The following is a 19,468-nucleotide window of genomic DNA, read 5'->3' as shown; positions in this document are numbered from 1 at the left end:
TCCAGCTCTCCACAGCGACACAACTGAACCAACAGGGGATCAGATCGTCTATCACACATTGTAGACTAAATTAATTTAAATATTTTGCGATACAAATATACTATCCTGATAAAAAACTGTTGCAAGGCCCGTGTAATAAACCGTCACGCACAGACCTTCCAGTTACCAACACAGACTGCTGAAGCTGCACCCAACATTTTCAGCGTAAATGGAGAGATAGAGATGTTTGGACTCCAAGGGAGTCCTTCGTCTCCCACTGACCCTCTATTCAGACAGCTTAGTCAAGATTGCCCAATCAGGGGCCTCACCATGCAAACACAACGCCTTTTGTTAGCACGCAACCTCGGAGCTTCAAAAAGAGAATGAAGTGGAAGAGAGAATGAGAGGACGGAGATGCAGGGTGTGAGCAATGGAGTGAGAGTTGAATGCCAGCAATTAAGGTGACGTCCACACTAATGCGAATCGATTTGGAAAAAAAACGCTGTTTATGTGTTAAATGAGGTTCCATCCGCGCTGACATTTTAGATCGCTTTCTAAAAGCTCGCCGTTCACACTGAAATGACAACACACAGATCTCATTTTTAGCCTTTTGTAGGTTTGAAATGTTAATAACCATATAACTTTAAGTGACGGGTTGGGGCAGAGCACTAATTAAAACTACATTAACCTTCTGATAGAAGTATCAAAAACAATGATACTAGAACAAGATAGTAACAGCTTCCTTAACAGGGTATTCTGGCAGTTTCCAGAGCCGTCTCCACACAATCAAGCTCCTCTCCTACTGAAATGCATTCAATATCCCTCTTTATTAGATACAACTCAGTATGCAAACAGTCCAGACCTCCAGACAGTAAGTCACACATAAATAAAACATAAGGATTAAACATGCAGTCAGGGCTTAGAGGTTCAGTTATTGCTCTTCTTTAACTTTACAGTTGGATAATGCAATACTAAACATAGAATGATTCTGATAGCTGCCAGGATCTCTAAAGGGGTTCAGAGAATTCAATAGTTAAAGGGCAATTCAATTCTTTAAACAACCTGGGTCTTACAGTTTTGGTCATAAATTCAATTGATTCAAAAGTGTTTTCTCACTCGATCCATGATGAGACTCAGAAACCAGGGAATAGAGTAGAATAAATACCACTGGCTTTAAAACAGAATCCATGTGATATTGCAATTTGAGATATGGGTAATCATTTAGCTCCCAAAAGAATTAAGGCGCTTTTTTTTTATACGTTAAAGTACTCATGACAAAAACATATATAAATAAGTGAATTAATTGCACTACAACAAACAACCCCAGTGTGAAAAGGCCTTTACAATCTTAAAACTGAAAACTACCTGGTTCTAGAAATTTGCCATCAGGTTCTGACACATTAACAGAAACAAATGTGATACTACAATGTAATCCAATAATAGAGCACAACAAATTGCAGCTGTAAATTTTTCGTAAAAATGATTCCTTACTTGTCTTGCAACAAAAGTTTAGGCTAATTAGTGTCACACAAGTAGTATTTTATTACCAAACTATTGTACTTACTTACAGTTTACTTTAAAGTTGTCACTACTTTTGTGTCAACCCCATGAAGGTGTCCCAAACAAAATATACACAGAGTGTATTTTTATTTCTATCGGAATGTAACAAATTTAAAGCAATATGGTTTTATTGTATGAGCCAAACTTGTTTAGGGTGAGAAAATATTATTTTTTAAAGAATAAATCAAGCAATATCATACATTTAGTGGAAAAAAGAATGTACTGAACTTGTGTCTTTATTCATATCATAACTGAAAAACTGAGTAAAGCCACCGAGATTCACAAGAGATAAGGGAACAAAACAGAGCATGCATTACGGAAAAATCCTGCAGCTCTATGACCGGCAAGAAAATAATCAAACTCTGATACCTGGCTTTGTTAGCTTCTTTAGTGACATCCCAGGCCCATGTGATGAAGTTCTGGCTCAGGTAGGAGACAATGGAGTCAGCGCACATCATTTGGGAGCAGAAGACGTTGCTGAGGACACTGTCATCATTGTGGAGGTAGATGGCCAGAAGCTTTCTCTGTGGAGAGGAGCGGAACAGAAAAGAGGAAAATAGAGTTTGAGATAGTGAAAGACAAGATGTACTCAGAATGTACAACTGATTCCATATGGACATTTTTGCTTTTTGCAAAATTTTAGATTTGATTTTTCCTTTTGTGGAAAACAAACTTTACAGATAACAACATTGGATGACCAACTTCAAAACCTCAGACAATAATGATCTCTCATCGGTCATTGAAATAATAAAAAAACAACATTCAAAAAATCCATTGCTCGCAGATCTGTGCTGCTCTGTAGTGTGAGATCTCTCAGCCACAAGTGGGTGTCTCATCACTGCAGAGACATTTCCCCATTACATGACCATAAAGTGACACGAGGGCTCTCTGGGTGCAGAGCCAGCATGACTTCTGCAGACGACAGCAAGGCCACAACTGGCAAAAAAAAGCAAATACCACGCAAAATCAAATGGAGAGCGGTGTAAATAAAACTCCTCTTGGAGGCGACGAAGATATGGAAAAAAACAAAAACAGACAAATCACTCTATTTATCTTACACCAAATGCCAGCAGCCTGTTCAGGTTAGTAGCGTCAGGGCCAGACAATATTGACGAAGCTCCAAATCCAAGGATATTGACACCATCATATAAGCCTGGCAGATTCTCCCTACTGACAATCTAATTAAAAAACAAACACACCCACAAACATAAAAGGTTCCAGGGGACAATGTTGGAAATAATGCTCTCTAAATTACATGTCACTTCTCTTGCTATATACGAACAAATAAGAAAAACTCTCTCAGTCTCAGCTTAGTTCATTTTTAACCATGGCTGCAGCGGGGGAGTCAAAAGGTCGGTTTCTCAGGAGCAGTAATCTAGGCTACGTACGCCAAAAAGCAAAAAAAAAAATCTACACAGGGCGTAAAAACGTGGAGGGAAGTGAAAGGAGAAGTTGTGCTATACTGTGGCCTGTGTAGAATAGGAATGGGAGAGCACTGCTGTGTTTGCTCAACGATTAGCGCTTTAGAATAATCTCCGGGGCTCCTAGAGAGAAGGAGCTGGGGACTCATTCATTGGGCCGATTCAACGGCCTGAAAAGATTAAACACTCATGCTGAGAAGACAAGCAAATTCAGTCTTGAGAGAGGAATGAGTGTGAGGGGAGGGAGAGTTTTACAACATGAAAAAAAAAAAAAAAAAAAAAAAAAAAAACCTGATACACGCTCAAACACAGACATCTCAACACACATGCGCAGATGCACAAACTTTACTGTGTGGTACCCAAAAAAAAAAGAGAAGGACTCACAAACACACACATGCATGCTCAATTAGAGCAAGTGTAAAGACTAATCAAAGTGGGCATATTCGCCAACTGAACTCCTTCATCTTAGTTAAACTGTCCGTACCCCTCTGTTCCCTCTCCGCTTTCAAGTCAGATCTTTTGTATTGCCTGTCGGAGCAGGGAGGAGCAAATCCCTCAGTTCAGCTAAATTACTAGGTCCAACCTGAGCTAGATAGTGACCCCATAGCCCTTCCTCACACCTGTTCACCTAAATCTAAGCTTGCTTTGTGTGTGGGAGAGAGAGAGAGGCTAAAGATTTCATGCAATAAACAGTGTTGGCATTGAGTCAGCTTGAGCTTCATAATCAATGTTCCCCTAACTCTAAAGGTAGATTTATAGAGATGTTTTAATCATTGCCGTATTTAATAGAAAATATATAATTTTTCATCCAGATGTACAATGACAATGTTTTTCTCGTGAAATAAAACCTCTGTGGTTTGTGTTGAATATCTGTGGTCAACAAAACAGATGTAGTATTTACTGCACAGTACTGTAGCCACCATCCTGGGCTACGGCTGTATCCCTGTGAATTTACCACCGCAGTAAAGCCAAGTGGAACAGTACAGAGTCAACCGTCAAGTGCATTGTGTTGGCTTCTTTAACAGTTCAAATAGTTGCCATTAATCTGGCTTAAAAAGTTGAAGAATTTAGTCCTAAACATTGATGCTTAAATTAGTTAACATATTTTTGCTTTAAATGATTCCTGTTATTTGATTTAAGTGACCTGTGGACCAAGCATTACAACACTTAATTCAAATTAATATTTAATTGTATGCAGCTTACTTTAACACTTATAACAACAGTGTTATGCAATATTTGGTTTAAAACGTTACAATCATTAATAACATGCAGAGGAGACGTGACATTTTTGCCAATTACCTTAGTAAAATTTCATAACACTTTGAGAGTGAATGAAAGTAGCAACTTTGACAGATATTCACACACACACACACACACACACACACACACACACACACACACACACACACACACACACACACACACACACACACACACACACACACACACACACACACACACACACACACACACACACACACACACACACACACACGTTAGAAAATGCGTATATATGTTTTAAGGGATAATACATGATGATCCATTCAATTAATAAAAAGAACAGCAGGACATAGAGGCTATTATTCCACTGCACAATTAACTGTACTGTTCAGGGTCAATTATACCACGGTCACCTGCCAGACATCAATGTATGACTAGTAAAGACATTTTGGGAAAGTCCTTGTACTACATTTTTCAACATTAAAATATATTGTATATATCTGTATTATGGTTAATTGTATTTAGAAGAAGCCATAACTGTGATGATACTATCCTCCAACCAATCATAATCAGGTATTCTCCACAGCCATAGAGGAATATGGATTTATTGGTGAATAGATGATGCAGCCTAAACAACAGGGCTTTCTGATTATAATTAAAGATTATGCGTTTGAAATCACTCCACATGATTTACTTTTGACACTTTATTTGAGTGTCAAGAGTAAAAACAGCTCCTATAACACCACATTACTTATTGCTAAAAAAAACACAATGCACCCAAACTAATTCCTCTCCCCTCTAGCCCTTAATTAGAAAGTATAATTCTATATTAAGCCACATTAACAGCTGTGGAGAGCACACTGTGTTTAAGGTAAAGCTAATATTAATATCACTAAAACCCCAGAAAATACAACAAAATATGTCTCAAATCGCTCTACGTACTATACTGTATGCTGTATGTGACAGGTCATACAGTTTCAAATTCATTTTATACTGGAAGCCTCTTCGTGGGAACTCTAGGGCTCAAAATGTTTCCTTCCAGAGATTATGGTTCAATCAAATACCTGTCTTCTGTGGATGACATTTGTATCACATCAAAAAAGAGGCTTTTAATCAAAGGTACGATACGTTTTACAGGGTCCAGAGGAGCCCAGTGAGTGAGATACAGACATAAACACAAAGGTACAGAGGGACAGAAGGACTGAGAAGTCCAGATAGTGATTGTTCTACAGATGGCCGTCTGGAAAAGCAAACACTTCAAAATGAAGAGCTCAAATGACTGATCTAATGACCCTGAACACACAGTGGGGAAACGCATTCAGATCGATGACCAACCACACAGGAGGGTCTCCACACCCTGCTGAAAACACATTACGTCGTTATGACAGGAAAACGGCACCAAATTCTGAACCGAAGTGTGATTACACTAACCACATACATGATATTCACACTTTAGTTTCCTGTATTGATTTAACCCTTAATCCATCTAGCAATCATTACAGATTGCAAATAATAAACCATGACTGAGCTTGGGATTTACACTTCTAGATCTGACAGATATACCTACATCTATATGCCATTCTGATTTACCAGTGCTCTTTCCTCTTGACTATGAACGGCTATTGCTGGGTTTTTAAGCGGATACTTGGCGGTGATAAATCCGTGAACTCCCCTCTCCAGCGAGGCTATGAATTTTGATGTGTCTTTGTGTGTGGCAGACAGGAGAGCGGATGGAGGAGCGGAGCGGAGTGGGGTTAGAGTGATTAACCACTGCGTTGATGGGGATTTAGTGCGGATCGTGGTTAGTGATGGGTGGCCTATCTCTCAGTGCGCCCTGACTAACCACTGATCCCCAAGAGGGTTCAGCTCAGCTCAGCTCAGCTCTGCAGTCCAAAGCATTTTCATTAAGGATGGATTGAGTCTATCTCAACAGTCCCCCAACACACACCTTCAGAAACACTTCATCAAATGTAGTGTTTTGCTTAGTGATTAGCCTCTCCCAGGCTTTGAGAGAGTGAGACTGATTCCTCTGTTTATAAACCCACTGAGTAGTCCCCCTTCAGTCAAATCTGCCCTTTTCCAATATCCCCTTAATGAAGTAGGCTTTTTTTTTTTTTTTTTTTTTTTTTTTTTTTTTACGATGGAGGACACAAAAACTAGATTACATTTCAAATGGAAGCAAAGAGCAAATGATGGGATGGCTGGGTAGATGGAAGAAAGGGGGGCGGCGTAGTGGCGCACATATGCTACTGTGTAATGAAAGCGTCAAAAGCAGCATGTTTTGGCCTGTCGTCTAGGACGCTTGTGACAAAACAGGACAAATACAGAACAGATCAAATAGCTTCTGTTTTCATGCTAAATTCTTTGCAAGTATCCAGCTTCCCCAAAGCCATTCTAACCACAGCACAGTTGGCAGACTAAGTCAAGCTCACCCAGAATAAAACTCAATACAGTGAAAATGAATACTATTTCGCCCCAGCGCCGTGTAGAGCACGGTGGTACAGTACAGAGTGTGTGAGCACCAGGGAGACATCGGCCATATTGTGCTGGCTTAGAAGAGGAGATCAGCTGGGAAACAGGCGAGAAGCCAAGCTGCTCTTCAGGCTTTTTATTTCTCTGTTTATTTCACACTCTCCATCACCTATCCTCATCCTGCAACCTCTCACGGCTTTATTCCTCCCTTTCCTCTCAGTCAGTTCGTTCCTCTGACTGTCACTTTTGGTACCATCATGTCCCTTCAGACCATGTTCTCCGTTTTGTGCCCTCGCTATCATATTCTATTCCAGCCTCCCTCCCTCTCTCTCTCTCTCTCTGTGTGTGCCTGGTGAACTGAACCCCCCTAACATCTTGCTGTGTCCTCACAGTCTAATAAGGCTGTAATCCACACAAGCTGTTAGTTGATACAAGCATCCTTAAAAGGACAAAAGCCAAAAAAACAAGCGGGGAAAGTGGACAGCTAAAAATAAAGCCTCAGCTGTCAGGGTGAAAATTTGATGAGGGTTTTGAAGAAATGACATCAATGTGGCTACAAAGCCTTCCCCAAACAGCATTACACAGGCGGTAGAAAATAACAGTAAACATTGTATGAAAAAGGACTTCAACTTCGGAGTAAATACAGTATTAATGCCAACACACTGCCAATGAAAGAAATGTAACGCTGCATGAAAAGTTATTGTCAATGATATGCCTATGGGTTGAATTTGTTTTGTTCGTCTTTTTCAGTTCAGTTTGTGGTTGGCGTATGCCGTTATGATTTTTCAGACTCTCTCACTCCCTCTATGGAGTTCTGTGAGTCATGCAATCAATAACTCATAGCCAGGCCTCTTTTAGAAATACAGCTAATTAGCATTGAACCTATTATGTCCTGATTTAAGGGTGTGTTTGTAATCTTTATCAGGTGACTTCAGAGTTGAGTTCTTTTCCTCTTGGTGTTTATATTGTTTGTCAACTAAGGCAGCGTTCAGACCAACAATAAGACCTGTGTCAAAAAAATGCAACCTCTCATGAGACAGCAGGAGCACCAATGCAGAGGGTTCCAGAAAAAAATAAAAAAGGGGGGTGTTTAGCAGAAGAGTTTTATCTTGGCTAAACGTTTATCACAATGCTATATTTTCAGATTAAAAAGTTAATTAAAGTGTTCTCCTCCATCCCAATGTTTAACAATCCAGTTAGCACAATGCTAAACTGTTCATGCAACAGGGTATCCTTCCTGCAATGCGTGTGCTTGCTTTGTGTGTGTTTTCTTGTGAAACCACCACCAGGCCATCTCAGCAACATAGACTGACTGGTGAGTTATGATTAGAACCAACATCCCTGACAAGGTAGCCATTCTCTATCATATTCCATCTTTACATTGTGTGTGTTCACAAAGCGCTTTTTCTAATTGATATAATCTTCACAACTGTACACACTAATAAAGATCAATCTACAATTTACTGAACCCTGGACTGCAGACTAGGCATTCACTGAAATTGGTCATAACTCTGGCCACTGTGTCTTTAATTCCCACCAACTCATTAATTTAGGAAAAGACATTGGAAACGCAGCATCTCCCTGGACAGATGAATGAATGAATAATAGCAGTAATAATACCCTGCTTAGTCCTCTCCTCTGTGTTGTCTTAAGCAAAGAAAACTGCTCAAAAAATTAAAAGCAGGGCTGGTCTACGCCAAGCAGGGATGACATCAGTGCTAAAGGACAAGCCAACATTGGTAACATCAGTGTTTCGTATCTTACAAAGTCAAAATAAAAAGAGTTTGAAATATAAAAGGGGAGAAGAAAAATAGGATTTTGTTACCGATTATAAATTCCTGATAAATTAAAAACCTTCCAATGAGGCACCAAACAGTCAATCAGCGTACTCACATCTCTGGCTTTGCCATAGAAGGCCTCTTGAGACGCCGCCTCCAAAGACCCAATGAAGAACATTGGGTGGGTCTCTCCATACCTAAAGGACACGCAGAACAGACAAGCAGTACACAAACACATTGTTACATGACAGCCTTCATTGATTTCAAAGTCCTTCAAATCAAAACGAGATGAAGAGAAGCAGCTGACACTTAGCTCACCTTGAAGAAAATTCGGCAGTAAAGTGCAGTAAGGCATCAGCTTCGTTCTCACTATTCTCTGGCACTGTGAGAGGACAACAAAGATGTTATAGTCAAGCTTTGAGATGCATATCACTGGAATTTAATACAATACGTGGAGCTGTATCCAGTGTTCTTACTCATAGGTGCCTTCCGACAGGTAGAAGAGCCCATTCCAAACATCTCTGAATCGTCCACACCAAACTCTGATGCATCCTCAAAATCATCCCCCTCACTGTCGCTGACCATATGGACATCTGCACACTGTAAACATAAACGATTCTTTAATTTACTGACTCATTTCAACAGAGCTTATAGACAGAAGCATTGTCATACCATGTTTTATGTGTTAACATGTATATACAGAGCCAGAGGAGAAAGCAATCCACAGAAAAACAGAGTGTGTGTTTATACCTCTTCTGTGGGTTCCTGGGAATTGGCTGGTGAGGACCTTCGGCAAACACTGAGGTGATGGCAAGGATAGCTGATCCCAGAGACAGCTAGCGTCATCTGAAGACGGGGAACATAATGAAAGAGTGTTTAACAAAGCAAGGCCAACCAGTTGTGTAAGATCTTAGCCTCAAGTGATTAAAGTCTGTTCATCAGGGGGAGTGAGTGATGGTCATTTCTACTCCTTACCAAAGACAGAAAAAAAAAAAACCTCACAACTGACTCTACCTTCTAAAATATCATGACCTACTTTATGATTTTCAAACACAGATTTGCCCATCTCCCTAATAAGGGGAGAAGCTTGATGAGGTTTCTGCACACCTGGAGTAGCGGTTAGTGTGATGGTGGTTTGTAGTAAGAGAACACCTGACTAATGAGCTCCCAAATCCAAAGCCAGGACTGTAAATGTCAGCGTTCAGCAGGGACTCATTACAGCTGGTGTCTCCTGGATAAGATCCCACGGGACATCAACAATACAGGCAAGGTTGTTGCAGGACAAAGTGCACAACTAAAGATACTCGCTTTTACGAACCAAAACACAAGCTCAAAAAAGTGACCACTGAGAGCAGGACTGGTGACTTATAGCATGAATGTAGTGAAACTTGTCACAATAATGCAACAATATATTCACCGACGTACTAATTGTTTAGAGCAGCGCAGAAAGCCCAGATGCAAATACTTTCTGGGAGAGTGATCTTCTACACAACAGGGCAGAGCAGTGCAGGCTGGGTGTGATAAGAGGCAGAGAAGCTGCTCGTCCCCTGCAGAGGTCCTGTGATCTGCTCCATTGTCGGGTGCTAAGACACACAAAGAGCAGCTGGACATGGTTGAATCAGGAGACGATTACATGCAACGCCAATTGAGTCTGAAAAGGGCTACACAAGACCGCAGGGAGTTTCTCTCTCTCTTTAAAATAGAGCGGCTCCTCATGCTGGCCTCAGCTTCTATAGCAGGAGAGAACAGTGTGACCACTAGACCTTGTCAGCAACATGGACTTACTAGAGAGTACTGCTGTGTACTTGGCACTGATAAGAACCCACATATCTGACAAATTCTACACGGTCTATGATTTTTCCATCTTTGCACACTATGTTATCATTTTGATTGTTAAAAAAGAACTCTGCCGTAGCCAAGAAGGCAAAATATTTGCACAAAAAAAACCATTTGGACAGTTGTGGCTGAGATACATGTGTGACTAGGTGCAACTAGTGTTGTGCAATATGTTGGCAACGTTTATATCACAGTATCTATTCCCTTCATAACTTTGGGTGTATTAGACCACAGTGGGCAAGAAAACAATGGGGATGACTGCTTTACAGTGATACTGATGAAGCCACTTGATTGGTCAGGTGTTTATTTAACTGGTTTAACTATAAACAGACATCCCGGTCGTAATTTGTATTCATAAACTGTTTTTTGAAACTACTTTTCAGAAAATATACTTCACTATCACACTACTGATTGTGAGATATAGAATCACATATATCGTGATGGGTTAGGGTTTTAATTCATAATCCCCTACCCTGGGTTGCGGCCATGTTCTTTGTCCCTTAGATGTGGTTTTTCATTCAGATTAGAAATTATATCAATTGGTTACATAAAGATTTTTTCCCCCTGAACTAAGATAATGAACTCTTTCCTGATCCCAAGGAGAGGTACAACTATTTCACAATTTATTACAGCCAGAGAAAAAAAAAAAAGTTGACTATGGATATACTGATTACAATATTAACCACTGTGTCTTTAATTCCCACCAGCTCAGTAACCAAGGTGAAGATATGAGAAACACAGTATCTCCCCTGACAGTTTGAGAATGAATAACATCCTGATTAGTTTTCCTCCTCCATGTTGTCTTAACCAATGAAAACTGCTCAAAGAAAGCAGTGGCTGGACTGCCATGCGATGTTGAAACTACAGAAACAAAGAATGACATCACAGATAAAGTGAAAAGCCAACAGTGACACATGTAACAAATATGAAAAATATGTCTGTTGTTTCTCAGTGAAGACCAGTCAGTCAGCCCAAAAAGAGTAACAAAGGTCTATACACAGAGAGTAGAGGATTGCATTTCTTGTGTATTACCAATTAGTAGCGAGTGTACTCTTGACAATTAGAAGTGTGTAAATGTCACAGCAAAGAGAGCGGAGTATCCCTGGAACACCTACGAAGAACACTTAACTGAATTGCCCCGTCTTTGCTCATGTAACTTAACTCTAACTAATTTAGAAGTCTGGTCCTGTTTACTAGATCACTGTGTTATTCATGTTTTTTCCACAGAACTCTACAAAGTAATGGAACAAAAACATAATTTCTCCAATAGTAAAAGTAAAGTAAGTTAAGAATACTTTTTGCTGAACAAAAGAAAAAAAGAGACTTAAAGAGAAGCTATTGCCATTTGAGACATGATGGGTCTCAGGCCTGAGGGGTTGAAGTAGCACTGAGAGAGAGTTGTAGGTATTGAGCCGGACAAAGATATACAGGCCTTCAGGATGTGAAGGCATGTCCCCGAGTCTATTCTGCCCATTCCCAAATCGAGTGGCAATCAAACGTGAGAATCTTAACAGCGGCTGCCGAGAGGATCCCCCATAAACCCTTTACCCCCGCCACTCACAATGAGGGGCTTTCGTCTGAGGGCCTAATAAGTGTATAAATAAAGTTGATCACTTCCCCCGTCAAAGACAGCCTGGAGGGTTTGTGCTGACATGGATGCAAGGAGGGGAGGTGAAAAGGGAGAAAAAAATGAGTTGAGTGCCTCTCAATCCTCTTCCTCGCTTTGACCCCATGGCTTCTCCTGATGTTGAGGTACACAAGTGCAGCTTGGCGGCTCAGTGGTAAAACGTGGAAACAAGGCTGAAGCGCCGCAGGGCACGGGGGTTGGGGGGACGAGGTTAACCCCCCCAAATGACCCTCTCCCACATCTCCACACAAAGGAACTGGCTCCTCTTTTTTGGATTCTTTTAATTAACACTTGCACTGAGGCTCTAAGCATTCAGGGGCCGATACAGGGAAAGAATTTTCTCTCCCTTTTCCCCCTCCCTCCGTTCCCTGTTCCCTTCAACCCTTTCTTCCCTTCTCTACCCGTCTTTCTCTCCCTTCATTCTTTCTGTGTTTCATTTTTTTCTTTTCTAGTGTAGGCAGTGTTTGGATTAGGTGTCTGGCTGTGAGTGTGAGATAATTACTACTGACAGCTGCACTGACGGCAACCACAACCACAGTACCACCTTACTCAACTTTCTCTTTGATGGACCAAGGAGAGAACGGCAACAAAACTAAGGGAGAGGAGGCAGTAAAGGGAGAGGAGAAGGACGGAGGAGGAAATACTGAGAACATGAGAAAAACTAATACAAGACTACTAGAACATAACAGGGAGGAGGAAGCCAAAAAAACCCACAAAAAACAGGCCAGGTGTGCCTCTCCATGAACACCTAGTGGTTTCCTTGTTCCGAGTTCCATTGAGCTAGCTGAAGATATGCCTTTTCTGATTAGCATCTGGGCTCCTGCACAGTGTGTGTAATGTATGTCCACACGCAAACAAATGCAAATACAGATCTAGAGGCTCAGGTAGGCATAAACAAATGACTGTTGGATCAATGGGATGCTTAACAGACCATTGCTGAACAAGCCATTTCTGTGAAATGTGAGCTTCACCGAAGGCAACGAACAGTTAGAAGAGATCGATAATGAGACTGACGGACTAACTTGGTGCTGAATGTCACCTGAAGGCAGCCAATCGCACAAGGGAGGGGGGCTCTGCCCGAGCTTACTGCTGAGCCCAGTTGCTATGGAAACCACCAGGCCCCCCTCAATAAATCCCCAGTTTAATAGGCCCCTATCAGGTAGAGGAGGATTCCATTAATGCCAGCTGGGAACTGGAGGGAGGTGCTGGCCTACAAGGCCAGGCACCTCCGAGGCTCCGCAGCATTAATACATTAGCAAACACCATGAAACACTGCATAAATGTCAGCAATTACTGGCTAGAAGGAAGGGTGGGTGGTGGTGCTGGTTGAAGAGATGAGGGGATGTAATAAGGATGTCCCACTGGCTGTCAATCACTCCAACAGGTGTGGAGGAAAGACTGCCAATCAAAACAGCTCCAATGAGAGGAGGCCTATTTGGAAAGTCTCCATGTTGTATTGTTTAGGCGAAGAAAGAAAGGAAGGAAGAGAAGAAGACGGAGAAAGCAAGGGAAGAGGCTCAATCAACGCATTTCAAACAGTACAGGATATCAATGTGTGTCTCATATCAACTGTTGCCAAAACCTCAGTCATCATCTTCAGCACTGTTCAGAACAGCTCTGCGAAAGCCACGAGAATCAATACCGCATTTTCTTTTCTAACGGAGGGCTTTTCTAGTACTGTCAACACTGTTGTGATGCAGTTAACCCGATGACAATTAAAAGAAATGCTAAAACAAACACACACAAAAAAAGACTGACAGTGTGATCCTCTACTTGGATACTCTGGCAAATACTACAAACTGTCTTGTAATGAATCTATGAGGAACAGTGAAATCATGGCACCTAAAAAGTATTTTCAAGAAAAATTGAACTTTCTGACTGTGGCCAGTCATGTGTCAGGTGTGCTTTGGGTGTCACACAACGTATTGAAACAATGACATTACAATTCTTATTAAATTGGAACAATGTTTGATAGCTCAACGGGAGAAAGGTTAGCAACAACATTTGAGGGTTGCATTGTGGGAGTTGATGAAGATAAAAAAAAAAAAACAGGGATAAATAAGTAATAAATGTACATACAGACAAATATTAACAAACTAGTACATGACTTAGGTCAACACAATCTGCCAGCAAGCAATGAGCATCACTCACGTTGCTACTGCTTCAACGACACTTTGTGCCACTTCGTTTAACATTCAGCTTCCTTGGTCTAACATGAAATACAATAACATAGTGCAATGAATGGACTGATCTGTTGTCCAGTGCTACTTGAGCATTATCCATCCAGATCCAATTTCATCCCTCCATAATGATTCAGAGCACAATAAACAATGAAACACATTCAGTGGACAGTATCAGGGAGGGTGACGTAAAACACAACTAGTTTCCCTGAAAGGTGTGAATTTCTTAAGTTCAAACAATACATAAACAAACAATGACACCACTCAGATATCTCTTCCTTAGAACACAAGCACTGAGAAAGAGATACTCTGGACAAGTTGATCAATAAGATGACCTATAATAAGGAAAATATTTATGCTTATTGTGCCTGAAAAAAATTATATATTTTTACATCTTAACTTGTGACTATTTAATACAGTAACTGCAGCGTTCAACCTGTATTCATGATATTGTTGCAAATACAACATCGCTGTTTCCGTAACATTTCCAAAACAACACTTAATCTAAAACACACATTTTCTGCAACAAAAAAAAATGAATATTGAAACCTAACTAAAATTCCTAAATACTGCATTAATGCTTACTATCATGAAATTGACTTAATACAATATTGTATAGTATAACAACTGATAAAACCAGGAAATGTATGACCTTAACAATCAGGAAACAATTTCTAAAAAAATTCAATTTGACACCCGGCCAAAGACACAGTGTGTACACTATGGCACATTTGCAAACACAAAAATGGAAATATGAACACACCAAAACGGTAAATGCAAAGCAGAAACTCACAGTTGTATCCCCAACTTAAAGGCAAAGCATAGTAAAGTAGTAATCGATTCTGCTGAAAGTGGGCTAATGTGCAGATCTAAACGTAATCTGCGGCCTCTGGCTGCCATATTTATTGGCCTAAACCCCGGGAGATGAGACTGGGCTAATGAGCTAGACACTAACACTGGCTCCCTACCCGCCCCGCCAAGCCCTGGGCTTTCTCTGTTAATACCATCCGACGTTTCAATAAGAGGGCTGTGGCTCGAGCAGAGGCCATTATTACACTTCTGTCTCTGTGCTTTTTAATATCTCCTCGTCCAAGAAACAGACGCTGCAGATGTGTGTTAGCCAGGTGGCGACCGGGCCTGTGATGCCACAATGAGCTGCAATCTATTCATGATCCCTGGCAATCATATCCACAGCTACCTAGGGGGCCGAGCCGAGGTTCACTGATAACAAGACTACGGATCACAAAAATACTAAAAGGTAATAATATGTTTTACTTTATCCTTACTTATTTTAAGATTACATTGAGATTGGAAGGGCTAACTTGGTGATGAAGCTCACAAACTGCTGGTTTTAATGATTAGGTCACACATTTTGGCAAATTAAATATGCACAAATGCTTTAATTCCACTTAGAAACAAACATTTTCTATTTTACAAATATCTAAAAAAATATATTGGTTTTTTTCCTTAGCAAAACCTACAAGGGATTTTTGAAATAGTGATTCCTGACAGTTAGTATAGTTATTTTAGATTATGCAATTCATGTATCCAACTATTCAAATAACAATTCCTAACAGTTGCAAATTATTTTAGTGATGTAATAAGATTTCCATTAATCAACGTCCTAAAAATTATGATAGAAAGTGCAAAGGTATAGAAGTGAGGGAAAAACATTTTTGAATATTTCTTGTAAATTCCAAAAAGTAATTAATCACTGAAAACAAGTTGAAGCATTGTTCCCTTTCCTTTCTGTTCTCACATCACAAATTCAAAGTTAAATCTACTGCCGCTGGATGCAGTTTAAAGGTATTTGAATCTGAGCTCTCTTCCTCACTGTGAACAGGAAAGTCATAAAGCAACAGCTGCATGTTGTGGTACCAACAAGGAAATGTAACTCATTTGGTGCCATAATACATGAGCGCAACTCTGAGGTCAGTCATTGCGCTACATGGACACAATGAGCTTTCAGATTTGAACAAAGATTCGTATTTCTGTTTCAATCCCAGGCTGTTTACTGATCACATAGCTGAATGTCTACAAAGATAATGCTAACAATAATAAAACTGCATCATAGCAGTATGGTTTGTTTGGTGGTTACCAGCTTAACAATTGTCTGCTCTTAGCTGTTATAGAATGAAATAAAGCAAACTATTTCCTGGAGTGAAAGGATGCATTACCTTTTGTCCTTTGCTCTTTTAGGAACATTCACTGTGTAACGTATTTGCTTTCACTGTTAATTTTGAATGCTCTACTTCGAGTCGCATAAAACAGGTGCAGTTATTGTTCATTCTCTCTGAGTTTTTGAAACATAAATAATGAATAACACATAGAATAGACGGGATCCACCAAAGCACATATAGGAAAAAAAGTTTTCCTTATTAATCACAAACGTGCACTATCAGAAATGAATGGAATGTCTGTTGTTACGTTGCTACAGTAGAGCCTGCTCTGGCATACGACACATATGATAACACTTTGAAAAAAACAAACACTCCAATAATCACATCGATCTAAAAGGAAAACGTTAGCTAGGGGTTAACACAAGAATGTGTGCACAACAGCTCCTCAATGTAGCATGATAACCCATCCCATACAATTAGCATGGGAACACATAGGCTGTCAAAGAAGGGGTGAGACAAAAGGGGTCAGAGGTTCCTCAAGGTTCTGTATGAGGGCTGCTTCTGATCAGCTTGACTGTGTGCAGGGTGAATGGCTGGGAAGAGCGACCCTGGGACAGGAGAGGTCAGTGGGACTCAATGATGTGAGCTTTAATGTCCACAGATAGAGGACACAGGACGGGAACCGTCTTTGACATCTTAATTAGCTTCAACATCTTACTCTCATGATTCTGACAGATGGTTCCGGGATTGCTTACAGAATGTGGAACAGTTTCCACCTTTTCTATCAAAATAATGTAAATCAGTCATCTGCGAACCATGGGCTTTAATATCTTTGAGAGAGCTGTCTTGGAACGAGGAATCAGTGAGGGCAACATACAGGCAGAAGTGAAGATAGATATCGATATTTTAACACGCGTTACATTTTGGATTGTGTTTTTGTGTGCCTGTGTTCTTACAGAGTCATCGGACGCTGACACGGGCCACCCGTCCCACTGTTGATGTCGGACTGGGATGTTGGTCAAGTCGGAAACGTTTCTCTTCACCTGCAAACAGAAAGGGCAGATACGATTATTAGTGTTTAATCAAAGTTTTAAAAAACACAATGCTTATGATACAAAAAGATAAAAAAATAAAACATTACAGACAGCTCAACTATAAATCTCCACTAAGAATTTTTAAATGTATTCTTCACCATCCTGTCAATATTAAGTAATTTAATAACTGGAGGTAGAAACAATTATACAATATATATATTATAAATTATAGACAGGGCTACATCAAAGTATCCTCTATTCAGCAGCAAGAGGAAAAAGAAGAATGGAGGCAGAAAATGAAGAAAGAGATGAGTCAAAAAGAGAGAGGAGGAAAAAAAACAACAAAAAAAACAGCCAGTGTTATCAGCATTCCTTAGATGCCACAGCTAATGCCCAGCAACAACAGCCCCACGCTCTGAAATGAACAGTATTTCTCTTTTCCCATTCATGCGCAGACGCTGTATCTGCATCACTTAATAACATTCCGTGCTCTTAAACAGTTAGCAGCCAGCAGCGCCTGTCCCACCGAGCGCCGCGTTACACCGTCCAGTGGGTTGTTGGTTTAAAGCCCTAACGCCAGCCTGATGTGCGCCAGCCTGAGGTGATCAAAGCCCCCGTCGGCGTCTGAGCACTGGCGGCCGTGGATTCTAGTGCATTTGTTCAGCAAAATTCTGGCCTTCAGGCCCGCAGGGCTGGACACTGATGCTGAGAAAACTGTCAATTGTGGAGCAAAGATCCCTCTACACACGGGTCAAATCCTGTCTTTGTAAAAAGCACTGAAGAGAGATGGATCCTTGGGCATATGCAAGGCTGCTGGTCACAGAGGTGGAAACTTAAATACGCTACAAACACAAAGTCAAAGCCAATGTCAGGCAAAGCAGGAGAGCAGCTACAAAACACTGAGCTAAAAAGACTGAAGGGGCAGAATTTCACCGAAATACTAATATAATATTGCTGCTTGAAAAAAATTACTTTATTTAAATCTGATTTCATCCACTTATCAAGACAACACTAAATATTCTATTAAAGGTATAAAACTATCAAAGAAATTATATTTTATTTGTGTTGAACCTGGCATAGCAGAGCAATTTCTTCAGTACAAACAAGCTGAGAAACAAATAAAAGAACAATAATAATTGAGTGGCACAGTCCATCCTTTGTCTTTCTATCGTAAATCCCACACCACACTGCTCGGGGCCTATCCTTATGAAGAGATGCTATGGCCAGGATAGCAGACTGGGGTCAGAGCGGGTGGCCAGTGTTATTACAGAGTGTAATATCTATGTTTGACCAGCCGGACTACAGGGATTTGACTGACCGGCTGGCCAGCCGATGAATAGAGGGGAAAAGGGAGGAAAGGAGAGGCATAAACACTAGTAATGAAGAGGCTGCAGTCAGAGGTTAAAGCAGCATCAGAGAAACAACAAACTAACACCCACCACAGAGAGAATGAAGGTGAGAGGTGGTGGAGGAGGACGAGGGGGAGAGTGGAGACAGACAGTGAAAGGCACCTGGCAGAGGACAACCTGATCTCAACACAGAAAGAAAAACACAGCTACACACCAGGCTTGACCACCTGAAACTGCACCAGCACAATCTGCAGGCGCTCACACAGGTCTTCTCTCACCATTTGGAAAGTATGGTGCTATTATGAGAATCTTAAGCAACCATATTAGAGACAAAAAAAAGTCATTTAGAACGTGGCAACAGAACAACACAATGCTCTGGCTTCTCCAGGTAGCTGAAGTTTTGTTTTTTTAGCAGCCCTCCGTTACAAAGCATTGCCTGTGTTGGCTACAGCAGCCAGCATGCGAGGAGCAATACTGTCTCATGCTGCCCCCTGTCTGCCAAAACACACATCTCACTGAGAAGTTAGACCGCAACAAATTAAAACAATTCTATTTCATCCGACTCTGAGTAACTCATTTTACATAGCAAATTTAACTCACTATTCCCATGTGTTTGAACTAAAACAGACTAAAACAAACTGTTGTTGGAATGCCACTATATGACACTGGGCTGTGTTAAGCAGAACATGGCACCATTGATGAAAAGTATCCATCAGCCTGACTTGGACATAAATAAGCTAAAATGTAAAGGAAATGTCTTTAACAGAGCAGAACAGGATTTAAATTAAAGTCTTAGTGACAAATACAGCACTGCTGATTTATGTGTTGCTGTTCATGTTGAGATGAGGCAGGGGAGTACGAGCCAGTTATACACAACATTAGGCTGGCTGT

At 40.7% G+C, this 19,468-nt stretch overlaps 1 protein-coding gene across 1 annotated transcript in view; it reads right to left on the bottom strand.

The window, feature by feature from the left end:
- faf1 (Fas (TNFRSF6) associated factor 1) overlaps positions 1-19,468 on the bottom strand; it is a 61,650-nt gene that overhangs the window by 21,239 nt on the left and 20,943 nt on the right. Inside the window, exons 8-13 of the mRNA XM_054602476.1 lie at positions 17,151-17,237; positions 9,182-9,277; positions 8,908-9,031; positions 8,750-8,813; positions 8,547-8,628; positions 1,909-2,063 (exon numbers count right to left, since the gene is read on the bottom strand). Of these exons, the coding sequence (XP_054458451.1) occupies positions 1,909-2,063; positions 8,547-8,628; positions 8,750-8,813; positions 8,908-9,031; positions 9,182-9,277; positions 17,151-17,237 (608 nt within the window). The remainder of the gene's footprint in view (positions 1-1,908; positions 2,064-8,546; positions 8,629-8,749; positions 8,814-8,907; positions 9,032-9,181; positions 9,278-17,150; positions 17,238-19,468) is intronic.

Source organism: Anoplopoma fimbria, chromosome 8 (genome assembly GCF_027596085.1).
Source record: "Anoplopoma fimbria isolate UVic2021 breed Golden Eagle Sablefish chromosome 8, Afim_UVic_2022, whole genome shotgun sequence".
Taxonomy (NCBI): Eukaryota; Metazoa; Chordata; class Actinopteri; order Perciformes; family Anoplopomatidae; genus Anoplopoma; species Anoplopoma fimbria.
This window is presented reverse-complemented; position numbering and strand designations above follow the sequence as displayed.